The 15359-nt window shown below is 41.2% G+C and overlaps 1 protein-coding gene across 3 annotated transcripts in view; it reads right to left on the bottom strand.

The window, feature by feature from the left end:
* The window catches only part of wfs1b (Wolfram syndrome 1b (wolframin)), a 41665-nt gene that overhangs the window by 22252 nt on the left and 4054 nt on the right, over window positions 1-15359 (bottom strand). For all 3 annotated transcript variants that reach the window (XM_043674226.2, XM_043674224.2, XM_043674225.2), the window contains exon 2: window positions 6142-6221. In XM_043674226.2, coding sequence (XP_043530161.2) covers window positions 6142-6221 — 80 coding nt within the window. The remainder of the gene's footprint in view (window positions 1-6141; window positions 6222-15359) is intronic.

Raw genomic sequence — 15359 nt, 5'->3', positions numbered from 1 at the left:
GAAATTAAATCAATAGCAAGAAGTAATATATGAGTCGGAAGGCAAAGATTGTGTGTGAATGGAGTTGAGGAATCACAATGGGAAAAGTCTAGATGGGAGTTATGTACAGACCTCCAAGGGCACACAAACGTAAGAAATGAAATTAAATTAATAGCAAGATTAAATTAAATTAGTTAACAAAATTAAATCAACATCAGGTCAGAAGATGTAGAATCCATGTGGGTAGAGTTGAAGAACTGCAAGGGAAAACAAACCCTGATGGGAGTTATCTACAGGCCTCCTTGCAGTAGTCAGGACAGGGGGCAGAGATTAAATCAAGAGATAGAAAAGGCTTGTAAGAAATACACTATTTCAATAATTATGAGGAATTTCAATATGCAGGTGGACTTGGAATTCAGTTGGGCAGTGAATCCCAAGAAAAGGAAATTCTTGGAATGTCTATGGGTAGATTGTGGTTCAGCTCACTAGTGAACAGGCAGTTCTGGACTTGGAGACGTGTAATGAGGAAGATTTGACTGAACTCAAGGTGAAGGAACACCTAATGGGCAGAGATCATAATATGATAGAATTCATCCTGCAGTTTGAGGGGCAGAAGCTAGAACCAGATGAAACAATATTACAATAGAGTCAAGGTAACTGCAAGGACATAAGGGAGCAGCTGCTAGAGTTGATTAGAAGGGGAGTGTGGCACTGGAAAAGCACAGGTGAGGCAGCATCCGAGGAGCAGGAGAGTTGACATTTTGGGCATAAACCTTTCGACAGAATTGGGATTACATTTCCTGAAGGGCTTAAGCCTGAAATGTCGACTTTCCTGCTCCTCAGATGCTGCCTCATCTGCTGTGATTTTCTAGTGCCACACTTTTTGTGTCTGATCTCCAACATCTGCAGTTGTCACTTTCTCCTTGATTAGAAGGAAGCCTAGCAGGGAAGGCAGGGAAGCAGCTATAGCAGGAGTTTATGGGGGTAATTTGGGAGGCACAGCAGAAATTCAGGCTGCATCCAAGGAGCTTCGAAATTGATGCTGCCTGAACTGCTGTGCTCTTCCAGCACCACTAATCCAGAATCTGGTTTCCAGCATCTGCAGTCATTGTTTTTACCACAGCAGAAATTCATCCCAAGAAGGAAGAAACATACTAAGGGGAGAATAAGGCAACCATAGCTGACAAGGGAACTCAGGGACAGCATAAAAGCAAAAGGAAAAACAAGGTGGTGAAGATTAGTGGGAAGTTAGAGGATTGGGAAGACTTTAAAAACCAGTGGAGGACAACTAAAAGAGTAATAAGGGTAAGATGAAATAGGAGGGTCAGCTAGATAGTAATATAAAAGTAGATTGCAAGAGTGTTTTTTAGATCTATGAAAGGTAAAAGAAAATCAAAGTGAACATTGGATAGCTGTAAAATTAGGCTGGAGTTGCAGCAATGGGGTAGAAAAAAAAAATAGTGGAAGAACTGAATAGATACTTTGCATCAGTCTTCACAATGGATGACACAACTGACATGCTTGAACTTCAAGAGAGTCAGAGGAGAGTGCAATGACCATCACTAAGGAGGTGCTGGGAAAGCTGAAAAGTCTGAAGGTGGATAAATCTCCCAAATCGGATGGACTACACCCCAGTATTCTGAACAAAGTTGCAGAGGAGATTGTAGAAGCATTGGTGGTGATCTTTCAACAATCACTAAAGTCAGAGAGGGTCCCAGAGGACTGGAAAATTGCTAATATACCACCCTTGATTAAGAACGGAGGGAGACAGAAGACAGGAAAATACCAGTTTGACTGACTGTGGTATTTGGTAAGATTTTAGAGTGCATTATTAAAGGACAAGATTATAGAGTACTTGGAAGTGCATTGTAAAATAGGGCTGAGTCTGCAGGGCTTCGCCAAGGAAGACTCAGGCCTGCTAGAAGTTAGACAAAGGAGAGCAAATGGATGTGATCTATTTGGATTTCCAGAAGGCTTTGAAGCTGCTAAATAAGAACTGTTATATTAGGGACAAGATACTGGCATAGATACAGGACTAGGAGACTTACAGAAGACAGAGACAGGACATAAGTGGGTCTTTGTCAGGATGGCAGCTGGTGACCAGCGGAGTTCCGCTGGGGTCAGTATTGGAACCACTACTATTCACATTACACGTTAATGATCTGGATGAAGGAACTGAGGGTATTGTTGCTAAATTTGCAGATGACAAAGACAGGTGGAAGGACAGGTAGTGTTGAGAAAAAGAGGAGGCCGGAAAAGGACTTGGACAGGTGAGAAGAATGGGAAAAGAAGCGGCAGATGGAATATACTGTGGGAAAATGAGAGGTTATCCACTTTGATAGGAAGGAGAGGCAAAGATGGGGAAAGGCTTCAGAAATCTGAAGCACAAAGGTTCGGATTTTCTTTAGGTTAAGATGCAGATTCAGTTGGCAATTAGGAAGGCAAATGCAATGTTAGCATTCAGTTTAAGAGAATTAGAATATGAACTTACAGCATACGGAGAGATCTGAATAGAATGGGTGCAAAGAAGATGTTTTCACGAGTAGGATAGACTAAGACCTGATGACAACTTCAGAATGAAGTGATGATCCTTTATAGTGGAGGAATTTTTTTCAACCAAAGGATGGTAAATCTAAGGCATCCATTCCCACAGAAGGTAGTGGAGATAAATCATTGAGTGTATTTAAAATAAAGATAGATAGGATCTTAATTAGTAAGGGGTTCAAAGGTTACAGTAAAAAGGCAGTAGCATGGGGTTGAGAAGTATATCATTATGATCAAATCATGAAGCAAACTCAGGCTGAATGCCCAGATTTTGTTCATATATCTTAAAAGGAGCATAGTCTAATATCTTATGCTACTTTTGAATGACAATTTTGTTTTCTTAGAATAGGGTTGTGGCAATTACACACAAAGTTGTACTTCTACAATAACTAATAAGAGTTTAAATTGTTATTTCAGACAAATAGTTGAAAAAGAAACCAAAAGAGCAAATAATAGTACAGAAATAAATGTGTATTGCTAAAGTGCCACACCTCATCCACATTACCTTTTAAAAGACTTAGTAACAAATTAACTTTACTTTGTGCTCCTCCTAAGGAGGTCAATTACAGCAGTTCAGTTGTGCAAAGCATGACCATGCAAACAACAAATTCATTGAAAGACTAGTTAGTATGTTGTTTTGTATAATTAAGGGACAGGTATTGACTACAGCACCATGAAGTCCTCCGCAATTCTTTGTCTTGTACCTGGAGATCTTCCCTGCATATTTAAATCATAAAATTAGCAGATAAAACTTCAGTTTAACTCATCAAATTATAAAAGTTAATGTCTAGCAATGCAGTATTGATTTAGTACTGTACTAGTCTGACTTCTACAAAATAGGGAAATACTTTTTAACCAGCAAATTAGAAGCAAACAAAATAACCTAACTTTTTATACAATTTATTCATAGGATCATTAGTTAGGACTAGCTGGAATTTAAAGCAAAATCCCAGAATATTATCTTAGGGTTCTAGATTACCTTCCTCAAATAGAATCAATTAAGTGACTGCATACATTACCCATTGTAATAAAATTATGTAACAGCAAGTGTCGTAATATGTCTGCCTGTGATGATTTACTAGATGAAGTACATAATTTATTCAATTCGTATTTCTAAAAACATATGGACAATGCAGATGTTAATTATGTATAATGTAAATTTTGGCAAATCTGGGAATTTAGCATGAAATAGCACTAGAGGTGGCCATTTGTTCAACATGCCAATGCCAACTTTTTGGAAGAGCTATCCTCCATTATTCCTACTCACCCAGTCCTTCCCAAAACGTAGCAACTTCTGACCTCATTAGTGTTGGTCCAAACATGCAAAATTCAAACTGACATCCAGGAATGACTGCTTCTAACATCACGGTACATGTGACTAAGAGTTCTAGCAAAATCAGAATTAAGGGAAAACTGAAAAGGTTGTTATAGGTCAATAATCTCAGCTCCAGAATATCACAACAAGAGTTTCTCAGGGTAGTATTTCATGCCCAACCACCTTCAGCAATGCTCTTCCTTCTATCCCAAAGTCAGAAGTGGAAATTGTTCACTATTGGGGACAATGTACATAATGTTCAGCAACATTTGAGAATCCTCAGATTGTCCATTAACAATCGCAGCAAGACCTGAACAATATCTGGTTGATAAGCGTCAAGTAACATTTACACCATACAAGGGCCAGGCATGATAATCTCTAACATGAGGGAATTAATTATGCTCTCTTGACACTCTATGGGGATTACTAATGATTAGAAACTGAATTGGAACAGACAATAGTACTGTGGCTATAATAACTGGTCAGAGACGAGGGAATTCTGCAGCAAAACACCTGACTCCCCAAAGCTAGTCCACGAACTACTGGGCACAAGTCACGAGTATGATGGAATACTCCCCACTTGACTGGATAAGTGAAGTTCCAACAATATTTTAAAAGTTTGACAATTCAGGAAAAACGTAATGCTTGTTCAGTATCACATCCAAACATTCAATCCATCTATGGACTATTTTCTAAACAGTGAGAAAATTCGTAAAGCCAAAGTACAAAGGGATCTGGGAGTGCTAGTCGAGGATTCTCTAAAGGTAAACATGCAGGTTGAGTCCGTGATTAAGAAAGCGAATGCAATGTTGTCATTTATCTCAAGAGGATTGGAATATAAAAGCACCGTTGTGCTACTGAGACTTTATAAAGCTCTAGTTAGGCCCCATTTGGAGTACTGTGTCCAGTTTTGGTCCCCACACCTCAGGAAGGGCATACTGGCACTAGAGCATGTCCAGCGGAGATTCACACGGATGATCCCTGGAATGGTAGGTCTAACATATGAGGAACGGCTGAGGATCCTGGGATTGTATTCATTGGAGTTTAGAAGATTAAGGGGAGATCTAATAGAAACTTACAAGATAATACATGGCTTGGAAAGGGTGGATGCTAGGAAATTGTTTCCATTAGGCAAGGAGACTAGGACCCGTGGACACAACCTTAGAATTAGAGGGGGTAAATTCAGAACAGAAATGCGGAGACATTTCTTCAGCCAGGGAGTGGTGGGCCTGTGGAATTCATTGCCGTAGAGTGCAGTGGAGGCTGGGACATTAAATGTCTTCAAGGCAGAGATTGATAAATTCTTGATGTCACAAGGAATTAAGGGCTAGGGGGAGACTGCGGGTAAGTGGAGTTGAAATGCCCATCAGCCATGATTGAATGGCGGAGTGGACTCGATGGGCCGAATGGCCTTACTTCCACTCCTATGTCTTATGGTCTTATTACTGATACAGTAGCAGCAGTGTGTACTATTTGTACAATGCACCAGAGAAATTCAACAAAGCTCTGAGACAGCACCTTCCAAACCCATGAGAACTATCATTGACAAGGCCAAGGGCAGCAGACACACGGGAACACCAGCACCTGGAAATTCCTCGCTAAGCCACTCATCATCATGACTTGAAAACATTGCTGTTCCTTCACTGCTGTTGGGGGTCAAAATCCAGGAAATACCCCCCAAAAACAAATGTGTGTACCTACACCAATTGGTTGCATCAGTTCAAAATACAGCTCACCATTACCTTATTAACAGTAATTAGGATGGGCAAAGGATACTGACTCAGCCACTGAAGCCCATATCATCATGAATGTGTATTTTTTTAAAAAAATATTATTTCCATACAAGGGATAAAGATCATGCAAAAATAATCAGTAATCTCCAACTTAAGTTTAACTTATTTAAATCCTACAACAAGTGATGAAGGTTTCTATTGAATTTTCATCGGAGAACTTAAAATTAAAATGAATACACTGTACCTTAGCTGTGGCCTTGATATCCTTGTTATCCTACTTTTGACAAAAGTAATTGAATATTTAAAACTATTGGAGTAATGAACCATACTACAAAAACCAAACTTCCTGTTAACATAGGGAGAGTTTGGCGGGCTGGCAGTAGAGAAAAATAAATTACTTGCAACTATTAACAACTGTGAATTAGTAAACCTGAAAATGACCCTTTGATTTTTTGTCTTCTAACATTATAGATAACAGTTGGTTAAGTAAATGAAGATGAATTCCCATTATCAATTGAATACATTGACATTTTGAATTGAAGAATTTTTACAGCAACATTTTGGTTCTACCTCAGTCTGTGCCTTTGCATCACCATTTCTGGCTTTTTCCTCTTGTTCCTCTATGTATTCTTTCTCATTCAACATTTTTGCTGCAAATAAAAATATAACAAAGGAAACTATTAAGCCTAGCATAATTTTTTTAACTCAATTGAGTTTTACTAATGAAATGTAATGGAATAGCTCAATAAGACAGTCACAGAAGTCATGCTATGCTCAAATAAAACATTTATCACAAATCAATCAATCATTCAGAAAACAAATGGCACACCTAAGAAATAATTTTAAAACAGCATGGCATTTGGATAATAGCAGATTTGACATCCTCTTTCCTTATTTCCAACTATCCTAAAATTTACAGCTGAAGATCCAACCCTGATACAAACACTGTGGTAACATTTCACTACCTTATTCAAATTGATTTGGTATATGTGCACTCCATACACTCTTCTTAACCAGTATGTAGAAATGCCAACAGGAGAGGGGATACTGCTGAATCCAGTAATCAGACGCGAGGAATAATCAAAGAGGTATATGTTTGCCATAGTGATCAAACATAGTAAGCTTTTAGGATAAAGATTGAGAAAGACACAGTAAAACAAAAAGCAAACTATTTAATGGGGAAAAACGAATAGGTAAGAACTGAGCTAAGAAAAATAAACTGGAAAGGTACTCAAAGAAATAAGATACTTAGAAACAAAATACACTGCATTAAAAAGATCAAGCTCAACATTAAAGTTACATTATAGATGATTAAAGAAGTAAAGGGAAGATTGAAACTAAAGTAAAAAGATTTGCTTTAAGCATACTGGCAAATGAATAGATGACAAGAAAATGGAAATGGGAGTGTCAGGAAACAGGCCAAAACAGCTTGAAAGATAAACATAAATTTGAAGATGAAAGTACTAAAAGAAACAAGAAAACATTCTTTAACCATACAAAAAATAGCCAGGATTTGTATATGCCCATTGGGGAAATGAATGACAGGCAATAACAGAAAAATGGCAAAAATATGAAATTATTACTTTGTCGAATATGCTGGGCATGACATTAAGAGATTAAAAAAATAATAATGTTTGATTTCCAAAAAGGGTGATAACTAATAAACTATTCAAGTCCCTGGAGAAAACAGGCATTGCTTTTCATAATGCTATCCAAGTATGGGGCCAGAAGACTAGCTTCCATCTAACATTATATTTAGAAAAGGAGTTTGGATAAACCCAAGAAATATAGACTGACTGGCTGGCTTAGTGCAGGTAAGATAATGGAATGCTTATTAAAAATTTAATGTAATAACATCTCAAAAATAAAAATATAATAAACATGCCCATATGGATTTCTAAAGGGCAAGTTCATGCGTAATCAACCTCACTGAACTTTGGTGAAGAATGTTCACCTGAGTTCCTGTTTCGCTTTCTCAGCAGCTATCCTACCTTTATGAATTCTCGATCCATTAACTATTTCAAGTGGAAACACCTCTACTTCTAGTCTAACAATTCCTTTCCTCTTTTAAACAGCTTGAGTAGATCACACTTAAGTCTTCTTTCTTCTAAAATCTACAATACCAGTCTCTTCAGACTGTCATGCTAATTAGTTCTGGTACCATTCTAGTAAATCTTTCTTGTACCTCTTAAGAACTAGTTGGAATAGCCAGCATGTGGCTGTTGCTTTCCCTTAGGATAGATATAATAGGAAGGAAGGAATAGAAGGCTAGGGTTAGTAAACAATAAGAAAAGACTCATGTATAGCATAAACACGGTCATAAACCTGGAGGGCCAAATGGCTGATTTCAATACTGAGAATATCATAGCATACTGCTTAACAGCAAGTGTTGGCATGCTGTTCACAAGAATTTCATAACTTAACCAATTCTGCAATTTATGATGACACAATGTAGTTCCCCAAACTAAAAATAGCACAAACACATTTAACTAGTGTAATGTTAAAAGATTAAATAGAACTCGCTCTCTGGACATTAATGTAATGTTAAATGGTTAAACAACACAGTGTACATTCTGGAAGTGGGTAGGGATGACAGTCAGGCAAGAATGCGAATGACCCCCCACTCCAATTCGACAGTCATCTGCTCCCCCTACTCCCCCATTAACAAATTAAACCATCATTCCATCTCTTCCTTCAGAAATGCTTTCCAGGCATCCGCTGAAGCTAGATATGTCGCACCTGCATTGTCTTGTGGCATCATGGAGTCAGGAAATCGTCTGCATAACGATTCTCCAGGATTAGGATATTAGTATTCCCATTATCTTAGAGGATGATCTCATCCTACCATTGTACCTGGGGTAACATGTGACTGAGTGACTGGGTGTTGTTTGAGTGGCATATGACTATGGGGGAGTAGCCAGAGTATCTGTAAGCATGGCCAACTGATCTGTATAAAGAGGATGTGGTTTCTTTATTCAGTGCCTCACTTTGACTCGACTTCACGTGCCTGTGAAGAGGGTCAAAGGGTGTTACCTAGCTTGTACAAGCTTTAATAAGCTTTAACTGTTTGCAGATGTTGGTGTGTGTGAATTGCATCTTGTGTATAAAACCTCAGGAAAAGAAACTAACAGTTTCATCTCTGGCTTTTAACAACTCTCTAGCTAGTGCTCTTCCTAGTTGAAGAAGGGCTTTTGCCCAAAACGTCAATTCTCCTGATCCTCGGATGCTGTCTGACCTGCAGTGCTTTTCCAGCACCACACTCTCGAGTTTAATCTCCAGCACCTGCAGTCCTCACTTTTGCCTAGCTACTGATCATGTCAAACTCCAAATATTCTTTCCATATTAAAATTAATATTGATTACACCTTTACGTATTTGACCTCTATACCTCAGTCTTCCTTTATTCATATATTTTGAATGAACGATGAATTTGTAACTCGACAAGAACTGTTATATCAACTACAATTTTGTAGTTAAAAACAGAACCAAACAGCAGTCTCATTCTTTTGCTATAAAAGCAAAGTCTATAAAAGGGATAGCAGTCAAACAGCATCAACATTACTTCATATATGGAATTGCTCACAGTTTAGTGAACGAATTGGACATGTTTCATTGTCTGAGTCATTTGGCTGGAATCCCTACATAACCTGAAGAGAAACAAGTGCCATGAAACTGTACAGACAAGAGTGAACTTGAATTGCAATCTTTCCTCTCGCCAACCAAGCCAGTCGAAGAGTTAAGAGAATTAATAGCAAACCCATATAGGCAATATTCATCAGTATATGGAAATGGAGTGGTCTCAAATTTATTAGTATAAAGAAAGGCTTGCACTTAATGCAGTGCTTTTCATGACCACTGGATGTCTCAAAGCACTTTACTGGCAACAGATCTTTTTTTGTTTTGAAGTGCAGTCACTGTTGAAAATTGACACTTCATGGGAAGACTATGGTTTAGTAGTATTATTGCCGGACTATTAATCTAGAGACTCCGGTAATGTTCTGGGGGCATGGGTTCAAATTCTAATCTGGAATTAAGAACAATTGTTGGCTGTCAGGAAAAATCCCTTCATGTGACTCCAGATCCACAGCAATGTGGTTGACTCTTAACTACCCTCTGGGCAATTAGGGATGGGCGATAAATGCTGGCCTAGCCAGCGACACCTACATCCCGTGAATAAATTTTAAAAAACTTGGTAGCCACTTTTCACAAAAATTGGCAACATGACAGTTCCCAGCCAAACTGTTTCTGCAATGTTTGCAGGGTAACTACTTATCAGGACACAGGAAATAACTCATTTGCTCTACTACAAAGCAGTGCAATGGAATCTGTCAGCTTCACCTGAAAGGGCAGGCAGATCCTTGGCTTAAAAGCTACACAAAAGACAGTATTTTCAGTCTGAATCATACCCTGAATGCAGCAAAGGAATGTCAGAACTGATTTTTTTTTGTTGCACGTAAATCGACAAATTTGAATGGGCTATGATGTACGGATTTGCAGTTGTGCTAAGGAAACTAAGGCAGAATTAGAAAAAAAAGTAATTAAAATTGTTAAAATTTAGAATTTAAAATTTTAGGATGTGGATGTCATAGGCTGGCCAACAATTACTGCCCATCTCTGCTTGCCCTTGAGAATGAAGTGGTGAGCTGTCTTCTTGAAGCACTGCAGTTCACAGGCTGTGGATTGATCTACAATGCCCTTAGGCAGGGATTTCCAGGATTTTGACCCAGCAACAGTAAAGGAAGAGTAATATGTTTCTGAATTAGATTGGTGAATGGCTTGAAGGCGAACTTGGAGGTGGTGGTATTCTCATGTATCTGCTGTCCTTGTCTTTTTAGAACAAAGAAAATTTACAGCCCAGAAACAGGCCCTTCGGCTCTCCAAGCCTAAGCCGATCCAAATGTACTGTCTAAACCCTGTTGGTCAATTCCTAAGCATCTCTATCCCTCTGCTCCCCACCTACTCATTTGTCCGCCCAGATGCATCTTAAATGAATCTAGTGTGCCTGCCTCTACCACCTCTGCTGGCAATGCATTCCAAACACCCACCACCCTTCTGTGTGAAGTACTTGCCGCGTGTATCCCCTTAAACTTTCCACCTCTCACCTTGAAAGCATGACCTCTCAATATTGAATCCTTCACCCTGGGAAAAAGTTGGACTCTATCCACCCTGTTTATACCCTTCATGATTTTGTAAACTTCAATCAGGTCCCCCTTCAATCTCCTTTTTACTAAAAACAAAATAAACCTAACCTACTCAACCTCTCTTCATACCTAGCACTTTCCATACCAGGCAACATCCTTGTAAACCTTCTCTGCACCCTCTGCAAAGCGTCCAATCCTTTTGGTAATGTGGCTACCAGAACTGTACACTGTATTCTAAATGCAGCCGAACCAATGTCTTGTACAATTTTAATATGACTTGCCAGCTCTTATACTCAATACCCCGTCCAATGAAGGCAAGTATACTATATGCCTTCTTGACCACTCTATCCACCTGTGCAGCAACCTTCAGAGTACAATGCTGGAAATGTGTTGCTGGAAAAGCGCAGCAGGTCAGGCAGCATCCAGGGAACAGGAGAATCGACGTTTCGGGCATAAGCCCTTCTTCAGGAATGGGGAAAGTTTGTCCAGCAGGCTAAGATAAAAGGTAGGGAGGAGGGACTTGGGGGAGGGGCGTCGGAAATGTGATAGGTGGAAAGAGGTCAAGGTGAGGGTGATAGGTCAGACTGGGGTGGGGGCGGAGAGGTCGGGAAGAAGATTGCAGGTTAGGAAGGCGGTGCTGAATTTGATGGATTTGACTGAGACAGGGTGGGGGGAGGGGAAATGAGGAAACTGGTGAAATCCGAGTTCATCCCTTGTGGTTGGAGGGTTCCTAGCCGGAAGATGAGGCGTTCTTCCTCCAACCGTCGTTTTGTTGTGGTCTGACGATGGAGGAGTCCAAAGACCTGCATATCCTTGGTGGAGTGGGAGGGGGAATTGAAATGTTGAGCTACAGGGTGGTTGGGTTGGTTGGTCCGGGTGTCCCAGAGGTGTTCTCTGAAACGCTCCGCAATATTGGGGAGACAGGCCGGCTACTTGCGGAGCGTTTCAGAGAACACCTCTGGGACACCCGGACCAACCAACCCAACCATCCTGTAGCTCAACATTTCAATTCCCCCTCCCACTCCACCAAGGATATGCAGGTCTTTGGACTCCTCCATCATCAGACCACAACAAAACGACGGTTGGAGGAAGAACGCCTCATCTTCCGGCTAGGAACCCTCCAACCACAAGAGATGAACTCGGATTTCACCAGTTTCCTCATTTCCCCTCCCCCCACCCTGTCTTAGTCAAATCCATCAAATTCAGCACCGCCTTCCTAACCTGAGATCTTCTTCCTGACCTCTCCGCCCCCACCCCAGTCTGACCTATCACCCTCACCTTGACCTCTTTCCACCTATCACATTTCCGACGCCCCTCCCCCAAGTCCCTCCTCCCTACCTTTTATCTTAGCCTGCTGGACAAACTTTCCCCATTCCTGAAGAAGGGCTTATGCCCGAAACGTCGATTCTCCTGTTCCCTGGATGCTGCCTGACCTGCTGCGCTTTTCCAGCAACACATTTCCAGCTCTGATCTCCAGCATCTGCAGACCTCACTTTCTCTTCAGAGTACAATGGACCTGCACTCCCAGATCTCTCTGCCCATCAACTTTTCCCAAGGCTCTTCCATTCATTGTATAATTCGCTCTAGAATTAGTCTTGCCAAATGCATCACCTCATCTCTCTGGAATGAAAACCATCTGCCACTTTTCCACCAATTCTCCAATCTATCTACATCCTCCTGTATTCTCTGGCAGTTCCTTATGCTTTCTGATACTCCACCAATCTTCGTGTCATCTGCAAACTTGCTGATCATACCAACAGTGCCCGCTTCTAGATCATTTATGTATATTACAAACAATAGTGGCTCCAACACTGACCCTGTGGAACACCACTGGTCACCTTTCTCCATTTCAAGACCTTTCTCCTTCAACTACTACTCTGTCTCCTGTTGCTCAACCAGTTCTTTATCCACCTAGCTAGAACACCCTGCACACCATGCGATTTCACTTTCTCCATTAGTCTACCATTGAGAACCTTATCAAACGCCTTACTAAAGTCCATGCATATGACATCAATAGCCCTAGCTTCATCTATCAACTTGGTCACTTCTATCTCTAATCTCAACATTCATCACGCTCCTCTCAGTGAACACTGATGCAAAGTAATCATTCAGAATCTCACCCATTCTCTCAGGTTCGACTCACAGCCTTCCTTCATTATTCTTTAGTGGACCAATCCTTTCTCTAGTTATCCAGCTTGCTTCTTATATAAGAATAAAATGCTTTGGGATTCTCCTTAATTCTGCTTGCTAAAGCTATTTCATGACCCCTTTTAGCCTGCTTGATTCCTTGTTTAAGACTTGTCCTACTCTTCTGATATTCTTCCAGGCCCGTTCTGTTCTTAGCTGCCTAGACCTCATGTATGCTTCCCTTTTCCTCTTGGCTCATCATACAATTTCTCCTGTCATCTACAGTTCACGAATCTTGCCCTTCCTATCCTTTGCCTTCAACGTGACATGCCTATCCTGCACTATCTTTAACCTATATTTGAAAGCCTCCCACATCTCAAATGTGGACTTCCTTCAAATAGGTGTGTTGAAAGTTTGAGAGAAGATTTGTAGCTCGGCTGCTCATTGTTGTGGTTCTGTTCGCCGAGCTGGGAATTTGTGTTGCAGACGTTTCATCCCCTGTCTAGGTGACATCCTCAGTGCTTGGGAGCCTCCTGTGAAGCGCTTCTGTGTTGTTTCCTCCGGCATTTATAATGGTTTGTCTCTGCCGCTTCCGGTTGTCAGTTCCAGCTGTCCGCTGCAGTCGTCGGTATATTGGGTCCAGGTCGATGTGTTTGTTGATAGAATCTGTGGATGAGTGCCATGCCTCTAGGAATTCCCTGGCTGTTCTCTGTTTGGCTTGTCCTATAATAGTAGTGCTGTCCCAGTCGAACTCATGTTGCTTGTCATCTGCGTGTGTGGCTACTAAGGATAGCTGGTTGTGTCGTTTCGTGGCTAGTTGGTGTTCATGGATACAGATCATTAGCTATCTTCCTGTTTGTCCTATGTTAGTGTTTTGTGCAGTCCTTGCATGGGATTTTGTACACTACGTTGGTTTTGCTCATGCTGGTTATCGGGTCCTTTGTCCTGATGAGTTGTCTGAGAGTGGCTGTTGGTTTGTGTGCTGTTATGTGTCCTAGTGGTCGTAGTAGTCTGGCTGTCAGTTCAGAAATGTTCTTGATGTTTGATAACGTGGCTAGTCCTTTGGGTTGTGGCATGTCCTCATTCCATTGTCTTTCCCTTAGGCATCTGTTGATGAAATTGCGGGGGTATCCGTTTTTGGTGAATACATTGTATCGGTGTTCTTCTTCCTCTTTTTGCAGTTCTGGTGTGCTGCGTGTCCAATCCACATTTCCAAGCTCCTGCCTAATTTTGATATAATTGGCCTTGGCCTAGTTTAGTACTCTTCCCTTAGCACCACTCTCTTCTTTATCTACGAGTATTTTAAAACTTACAGAATTGTGGTCACTGTTCCCAAAGAAATCCCCCACCGCAACTTCTACCACCTGGCTTGGCTCGTTCCCCAGTACCAGGTCCAATATGGCCCCTTCCCTCGTCGGACTATTGACATACTGCTCTAGAAAACTATCCTGGACGCTTCTTACAAATTCTAATCCATCCAGACCTCTGACGTTAAGGGTGTCCCAGTCAATGTTGGGAAAATTAAAATCTCCCATCACCACTACCCTATTGCCTCTACATCTTTCCATAATCTGTTTACCTATTTGTTCTTCTACCTCACGCTCACAGTTGGGAGGCCTGTAATAGAGCCCCGACAATGTAACTGCATCCTTCTTATTTCTCAGCTCCACCCATAATGCCTCACTACCCAAGACCTCCATAGTGTCCTTCTTTAGCACAGCCGTGATATCGTCCCTGATCAGCAATGCAACTCCACCCCACCCTCCCTGTCCTCTCTGAAGTGTCTGTTTCCTGGAATATTTAGTTGCCAATCATCATGCCCTTCCTTCAACCAAATCTCTGTGATTGCAATATCATACTCCCAGACACCAATCCAAGCCCTAAGTTGATCTGCCTTACACACTATACTCCTTGCATTAAAGTAGATTACATTTCATGCCACTAGTTCTTTTGCATTCACCTGCTCTCTGCCAACTCTTCCCTTTATTAATGCTATCTTCATAATTCTTACAGTCTCCACCTCGCTGCCTACATGTTTTCTCTTCCGATTCCCAGTCCCCTGCCACATTAGTTTAAAACCTCCACAACAGCAGTAGCAAAAACTCCCCCAAGGACATTGGTTCCGGTCTGGTTCAGATGTGGACTGTCCATTTTGTAATGGTCCCACCTTCCCCAGAACAGGTCCCAATGTCCAACAAATCTGAACCCCTCCCTCCCACGCCATTTCTCAAGCCATGTGTTTATCCTGACTATTTTTTCATTTCTACGCTGGCTAGCACGTGGTACTGGTAGTCATCCCGCGATCACTATCTTTGAGGTCCTCCTCTTTAACTTCTCTCCTAGCTCCCTGAATTCTTCTTTCAGGACCTCATTTCACTTTCTACTTGTATCGTTGGTGCCTATATGCCAAAGACAACTGGCTGTTCACCCTCCCCTTTTAGAATGCTCTGCAGCCGATCAGTAACATCCCTGACCTGAGCACCTGGGAGGCAACATACCATCAGGGAATCCCATTTCCGGC

The sequence above is a fragment of the Chiloscyllium plagiosum genome, unplaced genomic scaffold, assembly GCF_037043375.1.
Source record: "Chiloscyllium plagiosum isolate Xiang-an unplaced genomic scaffold, Cpla_swu_hap1 HiC_scaffold_36, whole genome shotgun sequence".
Classification (NCBI taxonomy): domain Eukaryota; kingdom Metazoa; phylum Chordata; class Chondrichthyes; order Orectolobiformes; family Hemiscylliidae; genus Chiloscyllium; species Chiloscyllium plagiosum.
Note: the sequence above shows the minus strand (reverse complement) of the source record. Positions and strands in the feature narration are given on the sequence as shown.